Source organism: Hyaena hyaena, unplaced genomic scaffold, assembly GCF_003009895.1.
Source record: "Hyaena hyaena isolate Hyena2069 unplaced genomic scaffold, ASM300989v1 scaffold_10, whole genome shotgun sequence".
Lineage (NCBI taxonomy): Eukaryota > Metazoa > Chordata > Mammalia > Carnivora > Hyaenidae > Hyaena > Hyaena hyaena.
The window spans coordinates 4,243,081-4,261,404 of NW_024080642.1; the positions used below are offsets into that span (position 1 = coordinate 4,243,081).

At 53.9% G+C, this 18,324-nt stretch overlaps 1 protein-coding gene across 2 annotated transcripts in view; it reads right to left on the minus strand.

The window, feature by feature from the left end:
- The window catches only part of MYO18A (myosin XVIIIA), a 97,395-nt gene extending 79,883 nt beyond the window's left edge, over positions 1–17,512 (minus strand). The window contains exons 1-2 of one of the 2 annotated variants that reach the window (XM_039251612.1): positions 17,460–17,512; positions 4,994–6,072 (exon numbers count right to left, since the gene is read on the minus strand). In XM_039251612.1, coding sequence (XP_039107543.1) covers positions 4,994–5,992 — 999 coding nt within the window. In that variant the 5' untranslated portion in view covers positions 5,993–6,072; positions 17,460–17,512. The remainder of the gene's footprint in view (positions 1–4,993; positions 6,073–17,459) is intronic. The other variant, XM_039251620.1, reaches the window with a different exon arrangement.
- Between the last annotated feature and the right edge of the window lie 812 nt (positions 17,513–18,324).

An 18,324-nucleotide genomic window follows, 5' to 3' on the forward strand; every position in this document is an offset into this window, starting at 1 on the left:
CAAGCCGTGCCTGCGAAAACAACAGATGACCATGACACGTACCCACACCCAGTTCAATGTGGCCTGGGCACTATGCCCACCACCCACGGGCTGGGTGGCCAGGGCACTCTGGGGCTGCAGTTCATCTAGCAGCTCATGGGGAAGAAGGCAGAACGTGCCTCTGAGGACAGAGAGAGGAGACCTAGCTGAACAGAAATGACCTAGTCCACCACTCTATGCTGCCGGTCCCACGCGCCCCACTAATCCAGGGTAGATAAGCCCCCAAATGCTCCCAAAGATGTTTCACCCACCAGTTCGCATGCCCTCGACACCTTCCCACTGGCCACCTCATTATCGAAAGAACTCAGTTTGGGTTCTACCCTGAGGCCTCAAGCCAGAGCTCTCGCACGGTGAGACTCCGATGTCAGAAGTACCGGAAGCTCTGGCACCAAACGAAATGAGAATTTTCTGTTTCAAGCAAACGAAAACCAAAAACCTCTCCAGGGATCATTTGGAGTAACATCAGGGAGAGAGCCGTTCTAGAACACTGAGCCCAGGCAGCCCCCAGCAGCTCCACCACCAGAGGCCCTGTGGGAAAGCCCATCGCTCAGAAGCTGGCCGGGCAGACCTGGAAAAGGACAATTTTTAGTCTCTCCTTGGAATCCTGCAATCCCCGCTCCTGCGGGTGTCCCCCACCCCCTCCTGCCACCAAGGGCCCGGAGACAAGGCTGGTGAGGTTCATATAGCTTTTGCCCAGGGGTCTAGGGCTTCCTGGCAAAGGGGCCCCTGCCCTCCCCCCAGATGCGGGCAACCCCGACCGGCCAGTCTCCTGCCAGGCCACAGATGGGACATCTGCAGGCCTGAGTGCCCGGCACCCCGGCGTCCCAGCTCTTCCTGCCCCTGGCTGCATTTGAGGACAGGGCTACAGGGACAGAGTCCGCACAAAAGCATCGTGAGTTCCCGCTGGAAAGAAAACCTTACCAGGAGCACAGATGGGAAGGCACTGGGATGGGTTAATTAAGGAAACTGCAAAATTACCTTCCCTGGATGGCTTTGGAGCTTGGGCAGAGGCAAAGGCACTAATCTTCCTAAGTGTTTACTATCTGCCGAAGTCCACAAAAGGTGGTTTACACTACTCTGCATAAGCAGGTGGTTCACACAGACATGACAACCTCTTAAGGAACCTCACGGCCTTATAGGCTTTGAGTACAAACCCCACCGTCCAAAGGGAGAAGAAACTGATCACGGATCTCCGGTAAATGCCTGAGAGCCCCATAGAGCCCAGGACGGTAGACCTGCCTGGGAAGGGTGGGTACCTTCTTTTACATCCACACCTCTCCCCTCCCTTCGAAGCTCAGGGAAGCAGTGCTTCCTGGGTAGGGGTCCCCTGCAGGCTAGCTCCTTGGTGGCGGCGGGGTGGGGTGGCAACCACATTAGCCAGGCTTCAGCCAGGTGGAGGTGGGCTTTTCTGAACTTAGCAGAAACACCCTACACTCATAGTCCCTGCGATGGGCCCGTGAGGATACAAACAGAAGGGGCTGGCTCCCCTCTCTCCCAGGCCCTCATCCTTCTCAGCGGGCCCTTGACTTTCCCACTGAGATTCATGGAACAGGAGAAAGGAATGTTGATCCAACTGGGGTTTTACGGTCCTCATTTGTACCAACACCAAACTCAGGGAACGCTTCGTCTTTGGACAATTTAAGAGTAACTGATACGAAACCAGATGCCCCAAAACACTTTCCCCGAGGAGCCAAGGAAAGAACTTAGCATCTTCCTCCAAAGCTGGCATCCCACTTGACCCCTCTTCTCCTCCACCTCCCACACCGGCCGGTCACCAAGACTACACAATCCCTCAGTAGCTCACGTCTGATATCTCTCTCTGTCATCCCTGCTTCTCCCCAACCGCCGGACTCCATTCATTCTACTAAGATGACAACGATCGGGCCTCCGCTATTTTCCCCACAGCTGCCCTTGCTACAGCCAGAAGCATTCTCCGTGAGCAGCCAGGGAGATTTTCTAAAATCTGTTCCTATCATTCCCTGAGTGAGCTGCTTCTTGCCCTTTGGTTGAAGTTCACATTCCTTAGGCTGGCTCACAGGGCCTTCGTGACCTGTCCCCTGTTTGCCTCTTCTGCCGCTCCTCTCAATACTCATTCCCCCACGTGCCGTCCCCCCAGCCTCATCCCCCAAATGCGTCATTCTCTCTCCAGCCTCAAGGTCCTGGCGTGTGTCTCTTACAGCCTTCTGCTTCCTCCTGCCTCTCCTCATCCATCTCCCACCCAGATGTCAGCTTTCCCTGTGATCACTCCCAAGGCTGTACTTAAAGTCCCTCTTCTGTGCAGGGGTCCCTAGGGCCCCGTACTGGCCCCCGTTGGGGAGCTTCTCAAACAATACTGCCATCTGCTATTTGACCATCTCTCCCGCCAGACTATGAGTTCCTTGGGGCTGGGATTATGTGCCGCTCACCGTTGGATCCCGGGATCCGGCCCACAGTTGGTGCTCAAGAAATGTTTATTTAGTAGACAGGTGAGTAGAAGAACGGATGGCAGAAAAGACCTGCTTCTCCCAGGGCTGCTGAGTGATTTCCATCGGCCCCTATGTCTATCCCACTATGGTGCCTCACCCCTACTCCCAGTGGAAACTTGCTCGCAGCTAAGGGGACACACGGAGGTGTGAGCCAAGCACTCTGGACACATATCAAGCGAGAAGGAAACCCGAGGGGCTGCCTCTCCCTGGGGCCTTCTGAAACGGCCATGGAGAGGAGCCATGAGGCCTGGTCTCCATCTGTATAGCAGAAAGAGAACAGATGGCCAGCCCGCTCCCTCGGAGCTCCCCGGGGACAGGCAGTGTGTGGACACAGTTGATGGATGACCTGACGGGCAGGGTGGCTGCCAGAAGCTGTCCCCTCGTGGGGCTAGAGTTGTCAGGATGCCCCGCCCGGGAGCCCAGAGGAAGTGGGAAGACTCTCGTAGGCCTGGAACTGAGCTTAGACCTGCTGCCAAGGAAAGGAGCTGGAGTGGGAGTGGGAGGAAGAGGAGATGGAGGCTGAGAGCTGCAGCCTTGACGGACCCGCTGCAGGCCTGTCCCCGGAAGCCAGGATGCTGGGCTCACCCTGCTCCTCTCTACTGGGGGTAGGGAGCTTCCTCAGCCCTAGGCTTCTCGCTGTTCTCTCAGATGGCTCTTAGAGACTCGTGAAGATGGAGCGTGCTCTGTGGAAGTCCTCTGGGCACCGCTGGGCTTACCCCATGGGGGCCAGAGCAAGCCAGGGTTTCAGGGATGCCAGCCGTAGTGTGGAATCTACTGGGGTCTCCAAAGCTAAACCATCTACTTCCCCAGGGATGGGGGAGCAGCCGCTAGTGGGGAAGGGAGAGTAGACGAGAAATACGAGATGCCAAGAGGATCCCTGAGCCATAAGGAGAAAGCTAAACGGCACCTGGGATGCCAGGCCCAGGGCCCCTCAGAGGCCTGTGCTGTGTGTGGTTCAGCAGGGAGCTGGCAACAGTCCCCCAGGGGATTCATTCTTTAAGAAGAAAATTCCATCTGTTACAAGCAATGTTAGCCTGGGAGGAAGTAGACAGGCATGGCCACATAGTGTGGGCTTTGCTTCTAAGATAAAGACCACTCCCTCTACACTGTGGTTCCCTGAGCTCAGCCTAGCCTGGTGGTCAACACACAGTAGGTGCTCGATGTGAGTTACCGGAATAAACGAGCCCAGGTCCTTCCGCCGATTCCACAACAGGCTCCCTCCCACTCATACCCCTTCCTGACTAGCAAAACTGCCTGACCTCCACTCGGCCCGGGGTAAAGAAAGGTCCGGAACCCAATTCCAGTGCTTCCTGCCAGACTCTGACCCTGCTGCTCCCAGCCGCCTCCCCCACCCCAGCCCCGGCCCTGGCCATCTGAGCAGCCACTTCCCCTCCCTGGAAGAAAGCTAGGACCAGGACTCTGCCTGCTTCCTTAGCATTTCCTCCCACTTCTGACTTGGACACATCTGGCTGGTCACTTAGTGCGGAAAGAGGTCCCCGCCAGCCTGTGCACTGGTCACGCTCCAGGCACCAGAGCTAGGCAGTCCGAAAGCCCCACAGCTGGGAGGCAGGGATGGCCAGAGGCCAGCTTGTCCTCATGTGCGGTTCCACATGAGGTGGAACATTCCAAACTGATACGGAGCCACCCCACACGTGGGGTCAAAAGACCCCTGGGGTTAGGGACCACTGTCCGCCTGGAGACCCGATCATACATATACTCTAAACCTTTTCTGCTTTGAAGTCACCCTTCCCACTGCTGTTTTGAGTGGGGTCTCACGGACAGTCAGATCATACGATTTCTGTAGGCCTGATACCTGTTACATCTCCAGGGTGTTTTCTTCTTCCAGGAGAGGTAGTAAAAACCCTTGGAGCCCAGGTGATCTTTATAAATCAGGTCCATTCACTCGCTCGCTTCAAACCCTACAACGGTCCCATTTCACTGGGATAAAATCTAAACTCCTATCATGACTTACAAGGTCCTCCATGATCTGGCCCCTGCTTATCTCTGCAACCTTACCTCCTGTTCGACTCCTCATCTGAGGGCAAGAGGAGCCCTAAAGTCATCTCACCCAAGAGCTAGCAAAACAGCTGCACATCGCAGAAGTTCTGCGACAGGCCTGATTTGAAATAACCCAATCTTTTTCTTTCCAGTCTAACATCTAAATAACATGGAAATCTTACATTTTACTCCAGATACTGGGCTGGACGAGTAGTCCAGACTGTCTCTCTTCTGAAGTGACACATGTTAGCCCCCTACGCTCCAGTTTAGGGCTCAGGAAGCATGGTGCCCAAACCCCCTACCCCTCGCATCAAGAAGCTTGTAGCACCATGCACCACCCCCTGATAAGGTCGCTCCTGCCTGTGGACCAGGTAAGTTGTCCCTGGGGCCAAGGAGTGGCACCACTTCACAGCTCCTGGGTACCCCAGTCGTCAGCCCAAGCTCAATTCCAAATCCCGGCTCCCCCCATGGCCACCCAGGGGGACACTCACATCGGCCGGCTCCCTGCGGGGTCCCTCGCCACTCCTCAGCCAGCTCCGGCTCAGCTCACAGAGCTCTGGAATGGGCTGAACCTTGAGCCGCACACTGTCCCCGGACTGCCGGATCATCTCCACGATCTCGTCTCTGGACTTGCTCTCCACGTTGTGCCCATTAATCTCCACCAGACGATCACCTGGCACCAACCCCAGCGCCAGGTCCTTAGTGCCCGCTCCGGGCTCGGCAAAGTGAACCACCCTCCGGTAGACCTGGCCCTCGGGGCCCCGATCCAGCATGGTTGTGCGGCGCAAAGAGAAGCCGAAGTCTCCAGTGGGCCTTCGCTGCAGCTCCAGCTGCCGGGGGGCAGGAGGGGGCAGGTGTGTCACAGGGGGCAAGCGCAGGTCAGCCGGGAACCTTTTAGTCACTAGCTCAGGGACTCGGGACCGGGGCCCTGGCCGAGGGATACCCGCACTGGGGTGCTGGGCCAGCTGTCCCTCTAGAGTCCTCGCCTCCACCTGCGGGGATGGGGCGGCAGAGTGCTCGGAAGGGGTGGAGGTTTCTGAGGCGCTCTCATCCCGGCTCCGCTGGGAGAAGGAGAAGCGTTTGACAATCATCTGTGAGTTCTGCTTGGCCAGGGAGCCGAACTTGGCCGCCCGCTGCAGCACAGAGCCGCGGAAGCTGCCTTCCTCACCCTTGAGGTCATCGCTGGAGCTGGCAGTGCTTAGGTGGCCCGAGTCCAGGATAACGCTGCCCCTGTTGCTGTCAGAGTCGATGTCAGTGAGGTGCAGATCGGAGCCACTGGCCACCTTGATGGGGATGGGGTTGGAGATTTCCAAGCGTGTCTTGGACTCACGCTTGGAGGAACGGTTCAGGTTGAAGAAGCCACGACGCAGGCTCATCTCCTCCAGGCTCCGCAGCTCTGCCGCCGACATCCGCTCCTTCTTCTCCTTCTTCTCCTTCTTCTCCTTCCGCCCGCCATCTTTGTCCTTGTCTTTCTTCATTAGGTTAAACATGGTGGGATACTGCTTCTGGGGATGGCACCCCCGGAGGACTACAGGTGCTTAGCACAGGGCCCTTGTACCCCACCTTGCTGCTGCAAACAGAAACAGAGAGAAAGAGGTTATTCGAGCAGAGCCTCCTCCTGTGTCTCCCTCCAGACAAGGCCAACTAATGAGCACAGCTCGCCGTCGCTGAGAGCTAGCTCCCCATGCGTCAGGAGCTCCGTCTTATACAATACCGTCTCTGTTAAGTCAATCGTCATAACGCTGCCCTGGGAAGGTCTATGATTACCCCCATTGCACAAATAAGGAAACCTGAAGTGTAGATAAGGTTGTAAAAGCCCAGACTCCAAAGTCTGTCATTGCCTTTAATCTCTGGTAGGTGTGCACAGAGGTGGCATCTGGGAGATCTGACCTCCTGGCAAGAGGGTGCCACCAAGCCAACCTGGTACCCGACTGAAGAGTCCGATGCAAAGGCCATCCCCTCTCCAGAGCCAATATCCCAGGAAAGCAACAGACATCACAAGCTATTTGGCTCTTTCCTAAGCCTGTGATCCCCACAGAAGCAGCCTTAGCCACCGCCTGACAGAAGACCTCAAAGAACCAACGCCGATTTGATGACTGCCACTTCACGCGCACTCTCATTCGAACCTCACAGCATCCCTGCAAGATAGGGATCATTATCTCTACATTACAAATGAGAAAACAGGGCTCAGAAAATTAACTATATTGTTAGTGGTCACGCAGCCGATAAGTGGCAGTGCTGGGATCCCACGGCAAATATTGTTTTCGTTCTAGGGCCCGGGCACCCAGAGTGAAGCAGAGAGGGTAGGGAAGTTCCACACTGAGCAGAGGACGGACAGCTGAGAGGTGGGGGTGGGTCTGCTGGATAAACAGGATCCTAAAACACTCATATCCTTTTTCCCAGACCAGCAACTAAATATAGCCTGGGGAGGAAAGTTGTGGCAGCCTCTTGAGAGAGAATCCCGGCTCCAGGGCACCTGTACCTACGATGCCAGCCTTCTCCTGCCCCTATGCCCACCCGGCTGGGGCCACGACCGAGCAAAACCTGGTGGGGGTGGAGCTGCAAGCCAGGGAACAAGTTCTAACCAGCAGCGAGCAAGAAGGAAAAATAGGCCATACTGCCTAATTAGAAATTAAACACAATTTTTTTCTCTCTCTCCAGGAAGGCCTCCCCCTCGGAGTTCTAGACACAGGACTGACGAGCTCACTCCCTCCAGCAAGGACCCACTACAAGGCCTTGAGGAGGCCTGTCCTGTCTGTGTACCCCACCGCCACAACCAGGCAAGGCCCTTCAGGCTCCCCATCCCACGGAGAGGGACTTCTCGCCCAGGTACAATGCCAAGGGTGACTTCAGGCCAGGAACTCCCCAGGGTCCTGGTGCACTGGCTAATTGCTTCCCCCCACATCCAGCACCCTGACCCATTTGGTTCCCGAGAGATCAGTGTATCCTTCCCAGAGCAGTGCTCTTCACAGAAATATAATTCAAGTCATACGTGTCATTTAAAACTGTCTCGGGGCGCCTGGGTGGCTCGGTTGGTCAAGCGTCTGATTCTCGGTCTCAGTTCAGGTTATGATCTCGCGGTTCATGAGTTCGAGCCCTGCATTGGGCTCTGCACTGACAGTGTGGAGCCTACTTGGGATTCTCTCTCTCTCCCTCTCTCTCTCTGCCCTTCCCCTGCTGGTGCTCTCTGTCTCACTCTCTCTCTCTCTCTCTCACAATAAATAAATAAAATAACATTGTCTAGCAGCCACATTAAAAAAGGTAAAAAGAAACAGGTGAAATTAACTTTAATGATATACTTTAAAGTAAATATATCCAAAATATTGCCATCTCAACATGTGGTCTTTGTGAAAAATATTGAGTGTGCTCAGTCGGTTAAGTGTCCAACTTCGGCTCAGGTCATGATCTCACAGTTTGTGAGTTCGAGCCCCTTGCCCGGTTCTGTACTGACAGCCCAGAGCCTGGGGCCCGCTTCGGATTCTGTGTCTCCCTTTCTCTGTCCCTCCCATGTTCATGCTCTGTCTCTCTCTCTCTCTAAAATTAAACATTTTTTAAAAATTTAAAAAGAAAAATATTGAGATATTTTACATTCTTTTTTCTATATCAAGTCTTCAAAATCCAGTGAATGTTATACTTAGAGCACATCTCACTTCAGACTAACTACATTTTAAGTATTCAAAGCTAGTGGCTTTTGAACTGGACAGCACAATTCTACAGAAATCTCTAATTGTAGCGCATATCCAAAGAGATGGGGAATCTGGCCCAGTTACTAGCTCCCTGTGGATCTAACAGGCACCCTTTCCCCCTCTGACCTGTTTCTACCTAGTAAGACAAAGCTCCCTCTGAACCTTTTGGTTTGAAATGCTCCACGCACAGTACCTGGGAGTAGGAACACAGGAAATCTAGGGTCCCAGACGTGCAAAGCCAGGGGCAGGCTTATCCTGCTGAGTCTGGTCTGATGTGGGGAGGGGGACTACCTGACAGCAGGCATCCTCTCTTCCGGGCTCTATTTTGACATGGGGAGTCTCTCTCTCCTCCTGAACACTGATGGGGTGTGGTACAGACCTACCATATACCAAGATGTGGCTCTTCAGCTGGTCACTGCCCACCTAACCCCTCACTCATCACTACCTACACTGTCTTAAAAGGTTGATTAAAAAAAATTTTTTTAAATGTGTATTTATTTTTGAGAGGGGAGAGGCAGAGTGCGAGCGGGGCAGGGGCAGAGAGAAAGGGAGACACAGAATCTGAAGCGGGCTCCAGGCTCTGAGCTGTGAGCACAGAGCCCAACGTGGGGCTTGAACTCACAAACCGTGAGATCATAACCGTGAGTTCAAGCCCCGCGTCTGGCTCTTTTGCCTGAAGGCTGCTTCAGATTCTGCGTCTCCCTCTCTCTCTGCCCCTCCCCTGCTCACACTCTGTCTCTGTCTCTCTCAAAACTAAATGAGGAAGATGAGGAGGAGGAGAGGCGGCGGCTCCAGGGGCATCTGTGTGGGAAAGAAAGAAAGAAACCCACTCTGGGGACTGGAAGGAGACAGACGAGTATCTTGGCCTCAGCCTCGGGCCAAGCACGCAGAACCCAAAGCCTGCAATGCTATCTCCCCAAGACCCTTCTTTTGGTCTTCAGTTATTACTCTGCTTTCCTTCTCCAACCCCGGCTCTTTGCTGGGAGCTAGACCACTGAGTGGTACCAACAGAAAACAGGCCTCAGGATTCTAGAATCTTTGGGCTGGAAAGGTCCCTGAGAAGTAATTTCATGTAAATCCCTGTCTTGGCAAAAGCTTGCCCCTCGCTGCCGCTGCGACAGGCAGGAACCACACACAGTCACAGCAGTAGCACAGGCGACGGTGCTGGCCGGGAGCATTAGCGGGCCTGGTATCTAGGCCTGGATCTGCCAACAAACCGCTAGGGGACCTTGAGCCTGTCACTTTGCTCAAGATTGGACTGGATGATCTAGGTCTCTTGTCGCTCAAAAATTCCAAATATCTAAGTGTCTTGTGGACACAGGTTATTTATTAACCTTCTGCCAAAGCTACTCCTCTTATCCCAACCCCGGGGCCTTTGGAGACTGAGTCCATTTCGGCCCTTCCCTCATCAGCCCTGTCTTGCCACCGGTATGCACGCAGCTCACAAGGTACCCCTTCCCCACTGTCACGCCTACAAGCCTGTCTGGGGCTACCTGCGGCCTCCCTGTCTGGGGTCAGATGTACAGTGCAGCCGTTGCTATGCTCCTCAGAGCCCACTTCGCCGGAGACCAGGGCTCCGTCACCTTCCTGTGGACCTTGCACTTTTCACCCTCTCCCATCCTCAGGTTCAAAGTCTCCAGCAGCAGTGACATCAGCATCTCCTCACTCTTCATTCTGGGCTGCAGTCTCTTGGTCTCTTGGCCTCTCCAGGGAAGGTAACCTTAGAGTTTTCTGACCTCCTCCTCTGTCTTTCTCCCCTCATTCTACTCCAGGAGGCCTTTCCTAATTTTAAGTAGAAGAAAGGTATGTATAAAAATTAGGGTATGTTGGGGCACCTGGGTGGCTCGGTTGGTTAAGCGTCCGACTTCAGCTCAGGTCATGATCTCACGGTCCGTGGGTTCGAGCCCCGTGTCGGGCTCTGTACTGACAGTTCGGAGCCTGGAGCCTGCTTCTGATTCTGTGTCTCCCTCTCTCTGCCCCTCCCTTGCTTATGCTCTGTCTCTCACTGTCTCTCAAAAATAAACAAACATTTTTAAAAAATTAGGGTATGTGCCCAAATCATCTTGACCCTACTACTCCCCAAATCAAAGCAAAGTCCAATCGACTTACTCAACTCCGCCGCCTTATCACTTTAAGACAGAAAGCATTTTGAGGGCAAGGACCATTCAATTCAAATGCGCATCTTGTGGTTCAACAACAGGAGACACAATTTATATATTCATACACTGGAATATTACTCAGCAATAAAAAGGAAGCGACTACTGATATAACAGGGATGAAGCCCCAAAATACTATGTCAAGTGACAGTAAAAGAAGGCTTTGACATAAGAGTACATCCAGATAAGACACTAGTTCTATGAAGTTCTGGTACAGATGGTCCCTGGCTTATAATGGTTCGACTTACAAGTTTTCAACTTTACAATATGCACATGTGAAAGCCATTATGTGTTCAGTAAAAATTATCCTTCGAATTTTGAATTTGGGTCTTTTCCTGACCTCGCGATAGGCAGTAGGAAGCTCTCTTGTGATGCCAGGTAGTGGCAGCGAGCTGCAGCTCCCAGCCGGCCACACAACCACAAGAGTAAACAGCTGATATGCTTACAGCTGCTCTGTGCCCACACGACCATTGTGGATGTTTTTTTTTTTTTTTTTTAAGTTTATTTATTTTGAGAGAGAGTCGGTGAGTGTACAAGTGGGGAAGGGGCAGAGAGAGAGGGAGAGGGAGAATCCCTAGCAGGCTCTGTACTGTCAGCACAGAGCCGGATGCAGGGCTCGAACCCACAATCCATGAGATCATGACCTGAGCCAAAATCAAGAGTTGGGCACTTAACTGACTGAGCCACCCAGGAGCCCCAGCCATCCTGTTTTTCACTTTCACTACAGCGTGCAATCAATTACATGAAATATTTAACACTTTATTATAAAATGGGCTTTGTGCTAGATGATTTTGCCCAGCTGTAGGCTAATATTAGTGTTCTGGGCACATGTAAGGTAGGCTAAGCTAACTGATGACGTTTGGCAGGTTAGGTATATTAAATGCATTTTTGACTTATGATATTTTCAATTTACAATGGGTTTAACAGGAGGTAAACCCACAGTCAGCCAAGAAAGATGTGTATAGACAGAACTAACCTGTGGTGAAAGAAAATCAGAACCGTGATTACCTCTGGAACGTGGGGAAGTAGGTAGGGGTGGCCATTGCCTGAGAAAGGGCATGAGGGAACTTTCTGGAGTGATGCTCATGTTACATTATCTTGATAGGGATTTAGGCTGACAGATGTATACATGTGTCAACCGTTATCAAATAGTACACATGAGGTTTGTGCATTTCATTACGTGAAACAGTCACTCAAAAGAAAAAAAAGAGCTGGAAACATACTGAGGTCTAGTCAATGATATGTGTACTCAAGTATTTGGGGCAAGGTATACTGATATCTGCAGTTTTCTTTGAGGTGCATCAAAGATGTGAGATGTTTTGATGGATGGATCAAGGGATAAATATATGATAAAGCAAGGACAGTAAAGTGTAAATTGTGGAATCTAGGAAGTGGGGGGTGTTCATAGTAAAATTCTTTAACTTTTCTAAGTTGTGATAAATGTTGAGGAAAATACATATCTATCAAGTACCTGCTAAATGCAAGATAAATGAAATTAATGAAAGAGCTTAGGCTTCAGATGTCAGTCAGGTAGCAACTGTGGGACCACTTCTGAGGTGATAATTATGCAATCTTGGGAAAGTCACTTAACGCCTCTGTGCCTCTTTTTTCCTATTTGTAAAATGGAGATAATAATAGTACAATAAAAGTACCTTACATACTTATGTATGTACAAAAGTACATAAGGCCTGGGGACTAAAGGAAATTGGTATATAAGGCCTCTATATAACACCTAGCCCAGAGTAAGCCCTCAAGAATGGTACCCGCTACCATTGTGCTCTCTCTCTCAAAAATAGAAAATAAATGTTAAAAAAAAATCTTTTTATTTTTTTAATGTTATATTTATTTCTGAGAGAGAGAGAGAGAGAGAGAGACAGCATGAGTAGGGGAGGGTCAGAGAGAGAGACACACACACAGAATCTGAAGCAGTCTCCAGGCTCTGAGCTAGCTGTCAGCACAGAGCCCAATGCAGGGCTCGAGCCCACGAACCATGCAATCATAACCTGAACCAAAGTCGGACACTTAACCGACTGAGCCACCCAGGCGCCCCCCCAAGAAAAATCTTTTTAAAGAATGAAGATTTACATATACTAACCTAAAAAGATTCTATTCTATATTGTTAAGTGAAAAAATCAAGTTGCCATATAATTTTTACTAAAATTTTTTAAACTATGTATATGTGTGCATATATATATGTGGACATTATGTATGTGCAATATTTACAAATGCATAGAAAAGTGTATGCTCTGGGGAAGAGACAGATTTTAGAAGAGTCAACAGATTTATGTTTCATTGGTATTATTTTAATATTTTTTTACAATGAGAATATTTTGCTGATAGGTATGTGTGCTTCTAGGCCTAGGGGCTTTATTTTATTATTTTTTTTAATGTTTATTTTTTGAGAGAGAGAGAGAGAGAGAGAGAGAGAGAGACTCAGAGCATGAGCGGGGGAGAGGCAGAGAAAGAGGGAGACACAGAATCCAAAGCAGGCTCCAGGCTCTGAGGTGTCAGCACAGAGGGCGTGAACTCATGAACTGTAAGAGCATGCCCTGTGCGGAGGTTGGTCGTTTAACCAACTGAGCCACTCAGGTGCCCCTAGGCCTAGGGGCTTTAGATAGTGGGATTATGTATAATATTTCTTCTACTTTTCTGTATGTTCTTTATTTCCTACAGAAAAAAAGTTTTAATATTTATAGAAAATTGTGTTTATGTAACATGATATTGCATATAAATATAAATAATATATGCATATATAATGTGTATATCTATCTATATCTATATATATAAAACAATCTTTAAAAAAAATGTCTGAAAAGATCCATTACAAGATTTTTGTCTGTGGCTTTCTCCATGGAGTAGAGGCAGACAGGGGTAGTAACACCTTAGCTTTTTAGCTAATAGACTTTCTCAGTGTATGTTACTTTTGTGATTTTAAAAGATTAAAAAGAAAGAAAAAAGGAAAGGCTTGACAATCCATTTAGCATTCAGGCTGTAAACCAAGTTTGCGATGGTAAGTTCAAGGCTTGCCATCTCAGGCCTTAGGAAAGCTTCAGTGACTTGGGGGACTCAGTTAAAATAGATCTCACTAGTGTCTTGTGGCTTTAAGTGGGGACCTATTTAAATGGGTCACCCTGCAGCTGGCAAAATAGAAACCCCAGGAAATGGAAACTATAACGTTAGAATCCCAAGACAAGGCGCCCAGACTTGGCTGCTGTGGGTGGACACTTAAAAGGGTCAGTCCCCCCCACCTCACTCCCAGACCACACTCATAAATAAATACAAAGGAAATAGTTTCCCAAGAGAGCCGGCCTCTCTCCCTTGGCCCCTGACCTCCCTAAGCGGCAGTTTCCTACAGCCCAGAGGCCTTTCTCGGCGCCGCCGAGGTTTGCAAATCGACCAGGCAGGACTCGCACAGCACCTGGCGCTTCCGGGCCCGCGCCCCAGCCGAGCGGCGCAGAGTGACGCCTGTCGCCTTCACCGCCACCGCCACGGCCACGGCCGAGCCTCTCCCAGCCGGTCCAGCTTAGAGCTCCGCAGCGCCCCGTGACTCACGGCCGGGTCACACGGAGCTTATCTGGCTCCAGGTGTGCTCGCCCCAACTGCACGCTTCTCACATGACATCAGCCGGCCGGCTCTGGCTCCCTTGGAACCCACGGCCCTGAGCCCTTCCAGGCAGCCGGCCGGTGCAGCCGCAGCCCCGCGGCAACTGCCGCCAAGATACCGGCTCCCCTGGAACGCAGCGATCCCGCAGGCCCCTGGAGGAACGACGCAGGACAGGTGCCAGGAGCGCGGCCAGGTCCCCAGCTGCTCTTCCAGGCTCACATCCTTGGCCCCATGCGGGGTTTGCCACAGCCCGCTGGGCGCTAAACTCAGCTACCTCTCCCCTCCCCCCCAAACTTCTGTGTGACCTTGAGCAAGTCCTGTCCCCTCTCTAGGCCCAGCTATTTCAACAATAAAATCTCCGTGGACCTGAGAGTTCACACTTGGCCACAAGTCCTTGCCTTTGCCGGAAAGGTATTCTGCTCGACTACAAACTGCAGGTTCAGAATCCCGCTCTGCCTCTGACTTGCTGAGTGACCTTGAGCCGAGCATCCAACATCTCTGAATACCGGAGGATCATAAAAATAATCCCTTGTGAGCGATGGTAAGAGAGAAAGGGCCCTGGGCCCTGTAAAACCCTCAGGCCACAGTTTAAACTGCTGCCTGACTATAAGCTCTTTGAAACATCAAGGGCATATGGTTAATTTACAAGGCACACAGTTTCCACCTCAAGGACAGTGAGGTGGGGAGAGGACTGGAGGCTTTCCAGTTCTGCTCCTCACCCCTCCCAATCCAGCTCCCAGTCCCACTGTCTAATTCAGGCTACCCCAGAAAATGCTAATGGGGGTGGGGTGCAGTGAGCAGATCTTAAAGCACCCAGGGGCCTGACCCAAAGCAGAAGTTCAAGCCCCCAGCCCAAGTCCTGGGGGAACCTGTTAATCACAGCACAGGGTGGGCTGGGCCCTCCCATACCCTTGAAACTTTAAACTACACCAGGCCAGAGCCCCTCACCTTTACGTAACCACCACACCCGGGAGAGGTCTGGGACAAGGCCTGGGGCCCAGAGCCACCAACAGGACCCGGCTCACATGGATGATCTAGTTCCCGTCTGTGGCATCCACTTCAGGTGAAGGGGGGGTGTCTGGCTGGGGACAGACGGCTGGTTTAGAAGGAACCAGAACAGCCGCGCTGCTCTGGAGACCTATGACGCACCAAGTCCGGATCAGGGTTTCCCGAGTTCCAGCAACTCCCTGCTCCACCCAAGTAGGGTGGATTCTCCCTTTCACACTAGCCCCAGTTCTGCCCCACCCAGGCCACCTTCAGGCACCTGCCTCTGGGGGACCCCGGAGATTTCAGGCCCAATTCCTGAAGACACATGCACCCTTTAATGAGCAGCCTCAAGCCGGGCAGGTGAAGAGGGGCTCCAGGCAACAGGCTGGCTACCCAGACTACCAGGGAGTAAGGTTGAGGCACCAGGCAGGAGCCGGGAAGGGCACAATCCACGTGAGGGCTTCTGAGGAGAGCCCGGGGCACAGGAGGAAGCCCTCAGGCACACACCCTGGCACCTGAGCCAGGCCTGCGGAGCGTAAACAAACCAGATACTCAGAGCTGCCAGGCACCAGGTCATCGAGTGTTCAAAGTTCAAAGCCTCCCAAGGAAGCGACCACCAGCACTCATTCTATCCCTCGCACAGGCCCCCTCACCCCCAGCTGTGCCCCTTCTCATTCTCCTGACCCCCCAACACAATAGCTTCCCCCATCGTCTTCCTGGAATCGAGGCCCCAGCTTCAATGTCCCCAACCCCAAATGAACAAGCACACCTCCACCCGAGGCGATTATCTAAAATTAGTCATGTCCAGCAACGAGGAGGATGTTTCCTGGAAAGCCCTCATCACAAAAGGACAGAGGGGAAGCCGAGGAGGTGGCAGGCCATTGGCAAGGAGCCAGTGAGGTCTGTCAGGAAGCCAGAGACCTCAGGAGAGCAACTTTCAGTATCCCCGTATAGAAAGTAGCCTCTGAAAGCAAAAGGGTGGGGAAAGTTAGACAAGGCCTGGCCCGTTGCCATGACAACAGGAAACCAACCTGCCCAAGAGAAGGGCTCCAGACCCGGCAAGAACATGGAGAGGTGATCTTGCTCTTGGCCGGCAGGTTGACCTTCCCTCCCTTCCAACACGCACCCAGTGCATACACACTTCTGACAGTTCACTCTCCTTGGGGGCACTTACAAGGCCTCAGCAACAGACACGCCAGGTACTCCAAAGGACAAATGAGCCCCCACACAACTCAGCCTGAATCACTGGCGAGGCGAAGGGGGAAGGGGACCCAATTCCATAATTTTGGGGGTCCGTCAGAGGGCAGGAAGGCTCCAGGCGGGAGAGCTCCTCCTAAGAAGCATTGTCCCCCAACCTCTCCACGCAAACGCAAACCGAGAGGACACTGCCAAGCACATGCCCCGTTGGCCAAGAGACCCGGCAAAAGCAGTACCGCTTAAAAACCACACCGCTGCTTTCCGCCACCCCCATCCCCCCCCCCCCCCCCCCCCCCCCCCCCCCGTTCATTCTGGCTGGCAGCCTTTCCAACTAATCAGCAGGACACATGTGCCTTGCAACAGGGTGACATCCCCATCCCCCCTCCCTGCCCCCAACAAAGCCCCAAAGTGTGCTATGTCCCTGCAGGCCTTATCTCAGCCAGGAACACGACCCACTCCTCACCATGCTTGGTACCAAGTCGCACCCCCACCCCCCCCAACGCAGGGGTGGGGAACAGCTAACCTTACCACCTCCCATTCCCATTGGCGAGATAACTGGCATGACAGGTTAGCAGGGCGGGGCGTCAGGGCAGTCTCTCGCAGAGGCCTGGGGCAGGCTGTCCGACCTTCCCACACACACCCCACCCCTTTGCAGGGAAAGGTGAGGTGAGCAGCCAGTCACTGGGGACAGTCAGCACTCCCTAATCTCCAAAGCCTAGCATTCACTCACCCTCGTTTTCTGTCCCAAGGGGAGGGGGTCTGGGGAAAGCGGGGTCTCCATTGTTTTGCCAGCTGTCTAGCAGCTGCTCCTTTGCGAGGAGCCCGCTGTCGGCCTGGCAGTGAAAGGGTGAAGGCCGCTGGGAGGGATAAAGGGCTCGGTGGAGGTGCTCGCCTTGCCCGCTGCCTTCCTCGGAGCCTCGCTTGCTCGCTCGCTCGGTCTGGGGGACCTGGGCCTGGCCCCGAGAAGCCCCCTATCCCGGAGGCTGCAGCCTCCACCCCGCAGCCCGGGGCCACCTGGGCTCCCCTCAGCCCTCAATCCCCCTAAACCGAGGGCCACCCTGCCCTGCCTCCGCACGCCCCCGAGATGGCGCAAGGGCCCGGAGCTCCCCTCCCCGCCGCTCCCGGTCGGCCCCCATTCCCGGGCACCGAGCTCCGCGGCGCGGCCGGGGACCGGAGCCGGGAGTCCGGGCCGCCGCTTCCAGGGGACAGTGGGGGAGGAGGGGCCGGCGGGCCCCGCCGCCCGCCCGCCTTCCCGGCCCGAGCCCGGCCCGCCGCCCCACCCGGCCCGGGCCGCCCCCGAGCGGCCGCCCCCGCCGCCCAGCGCTCACCGGCCGCCGGAGCCCGCCCGGCAGGCAGCAGAAGCGGAGACGCGGCATCCAGCGGCCCCGGCCCGGTCCGGGCTGGAGCGCAGCGCGGCGCAGCGCAGCGCCGCCCCCCGCGGCCGCGCGAGCAGAGCCGAAAGGGAGCTCCCTGCTGGCGGCTCCGGGGATAAACGGCCCGCCTTCCTGGCAGCGCCTGGGCGCGCCTCCAGCGCGGGCCATGCGGGCACCGGGCGCCGCTCCGGGAGCCTTTGCCCGGGTCCGAGAGGCCCCGCCCGGAGCCCCGGTCTGCGCTGGGCGCCGGAGGCCGCTGGGCACGCCCAGGGCAGGCGCCGTGCCCGCCGGTATAGGTCAGGTTCCTTCCAAGGCCGGCACTGGACCCCGCGCGCTGCCTGTGTCCAAGAAGGTGCTGCCCGGGGCAGGGCTGTGCAGAGGAAGCCTTCGAGCCTTGCTGGTCACATCTTCCTAGGGCGGCTCTGCAGAGGCAGACATAGGGCGCTGCTCCACGGTGCCAGATGGCTCAGACTAAAGCCGACGCTGCCTGCATGTCCAAGGTGGCCCTCGCAGAATGTACTCCCCAAGGTGGTAGCTTGGTCTCCGAGAGCCCTGCCTCAAGTGCAGCTGCCTGAGGGGTGGACAGGGGCCCAGGAGACACAGCCCTCGGCGGTGCTCACTCACTCCCCAGGGGAGTCTAACCAGACAAAGATGAACACCTATCAGAGGCTTTTTGCTTTACAGATCCCTCACGTCCTGTAAACATCCGGTGAGCTGCTCTACCCGCCAAGAAGGAATTTTAGATGTCCTGGGAGAGGCCAGAGGTGTTTAGAGACCCAGCTTCCAAGGTAGGTGCTGTATCCCGGGTTTGGAGATGGAG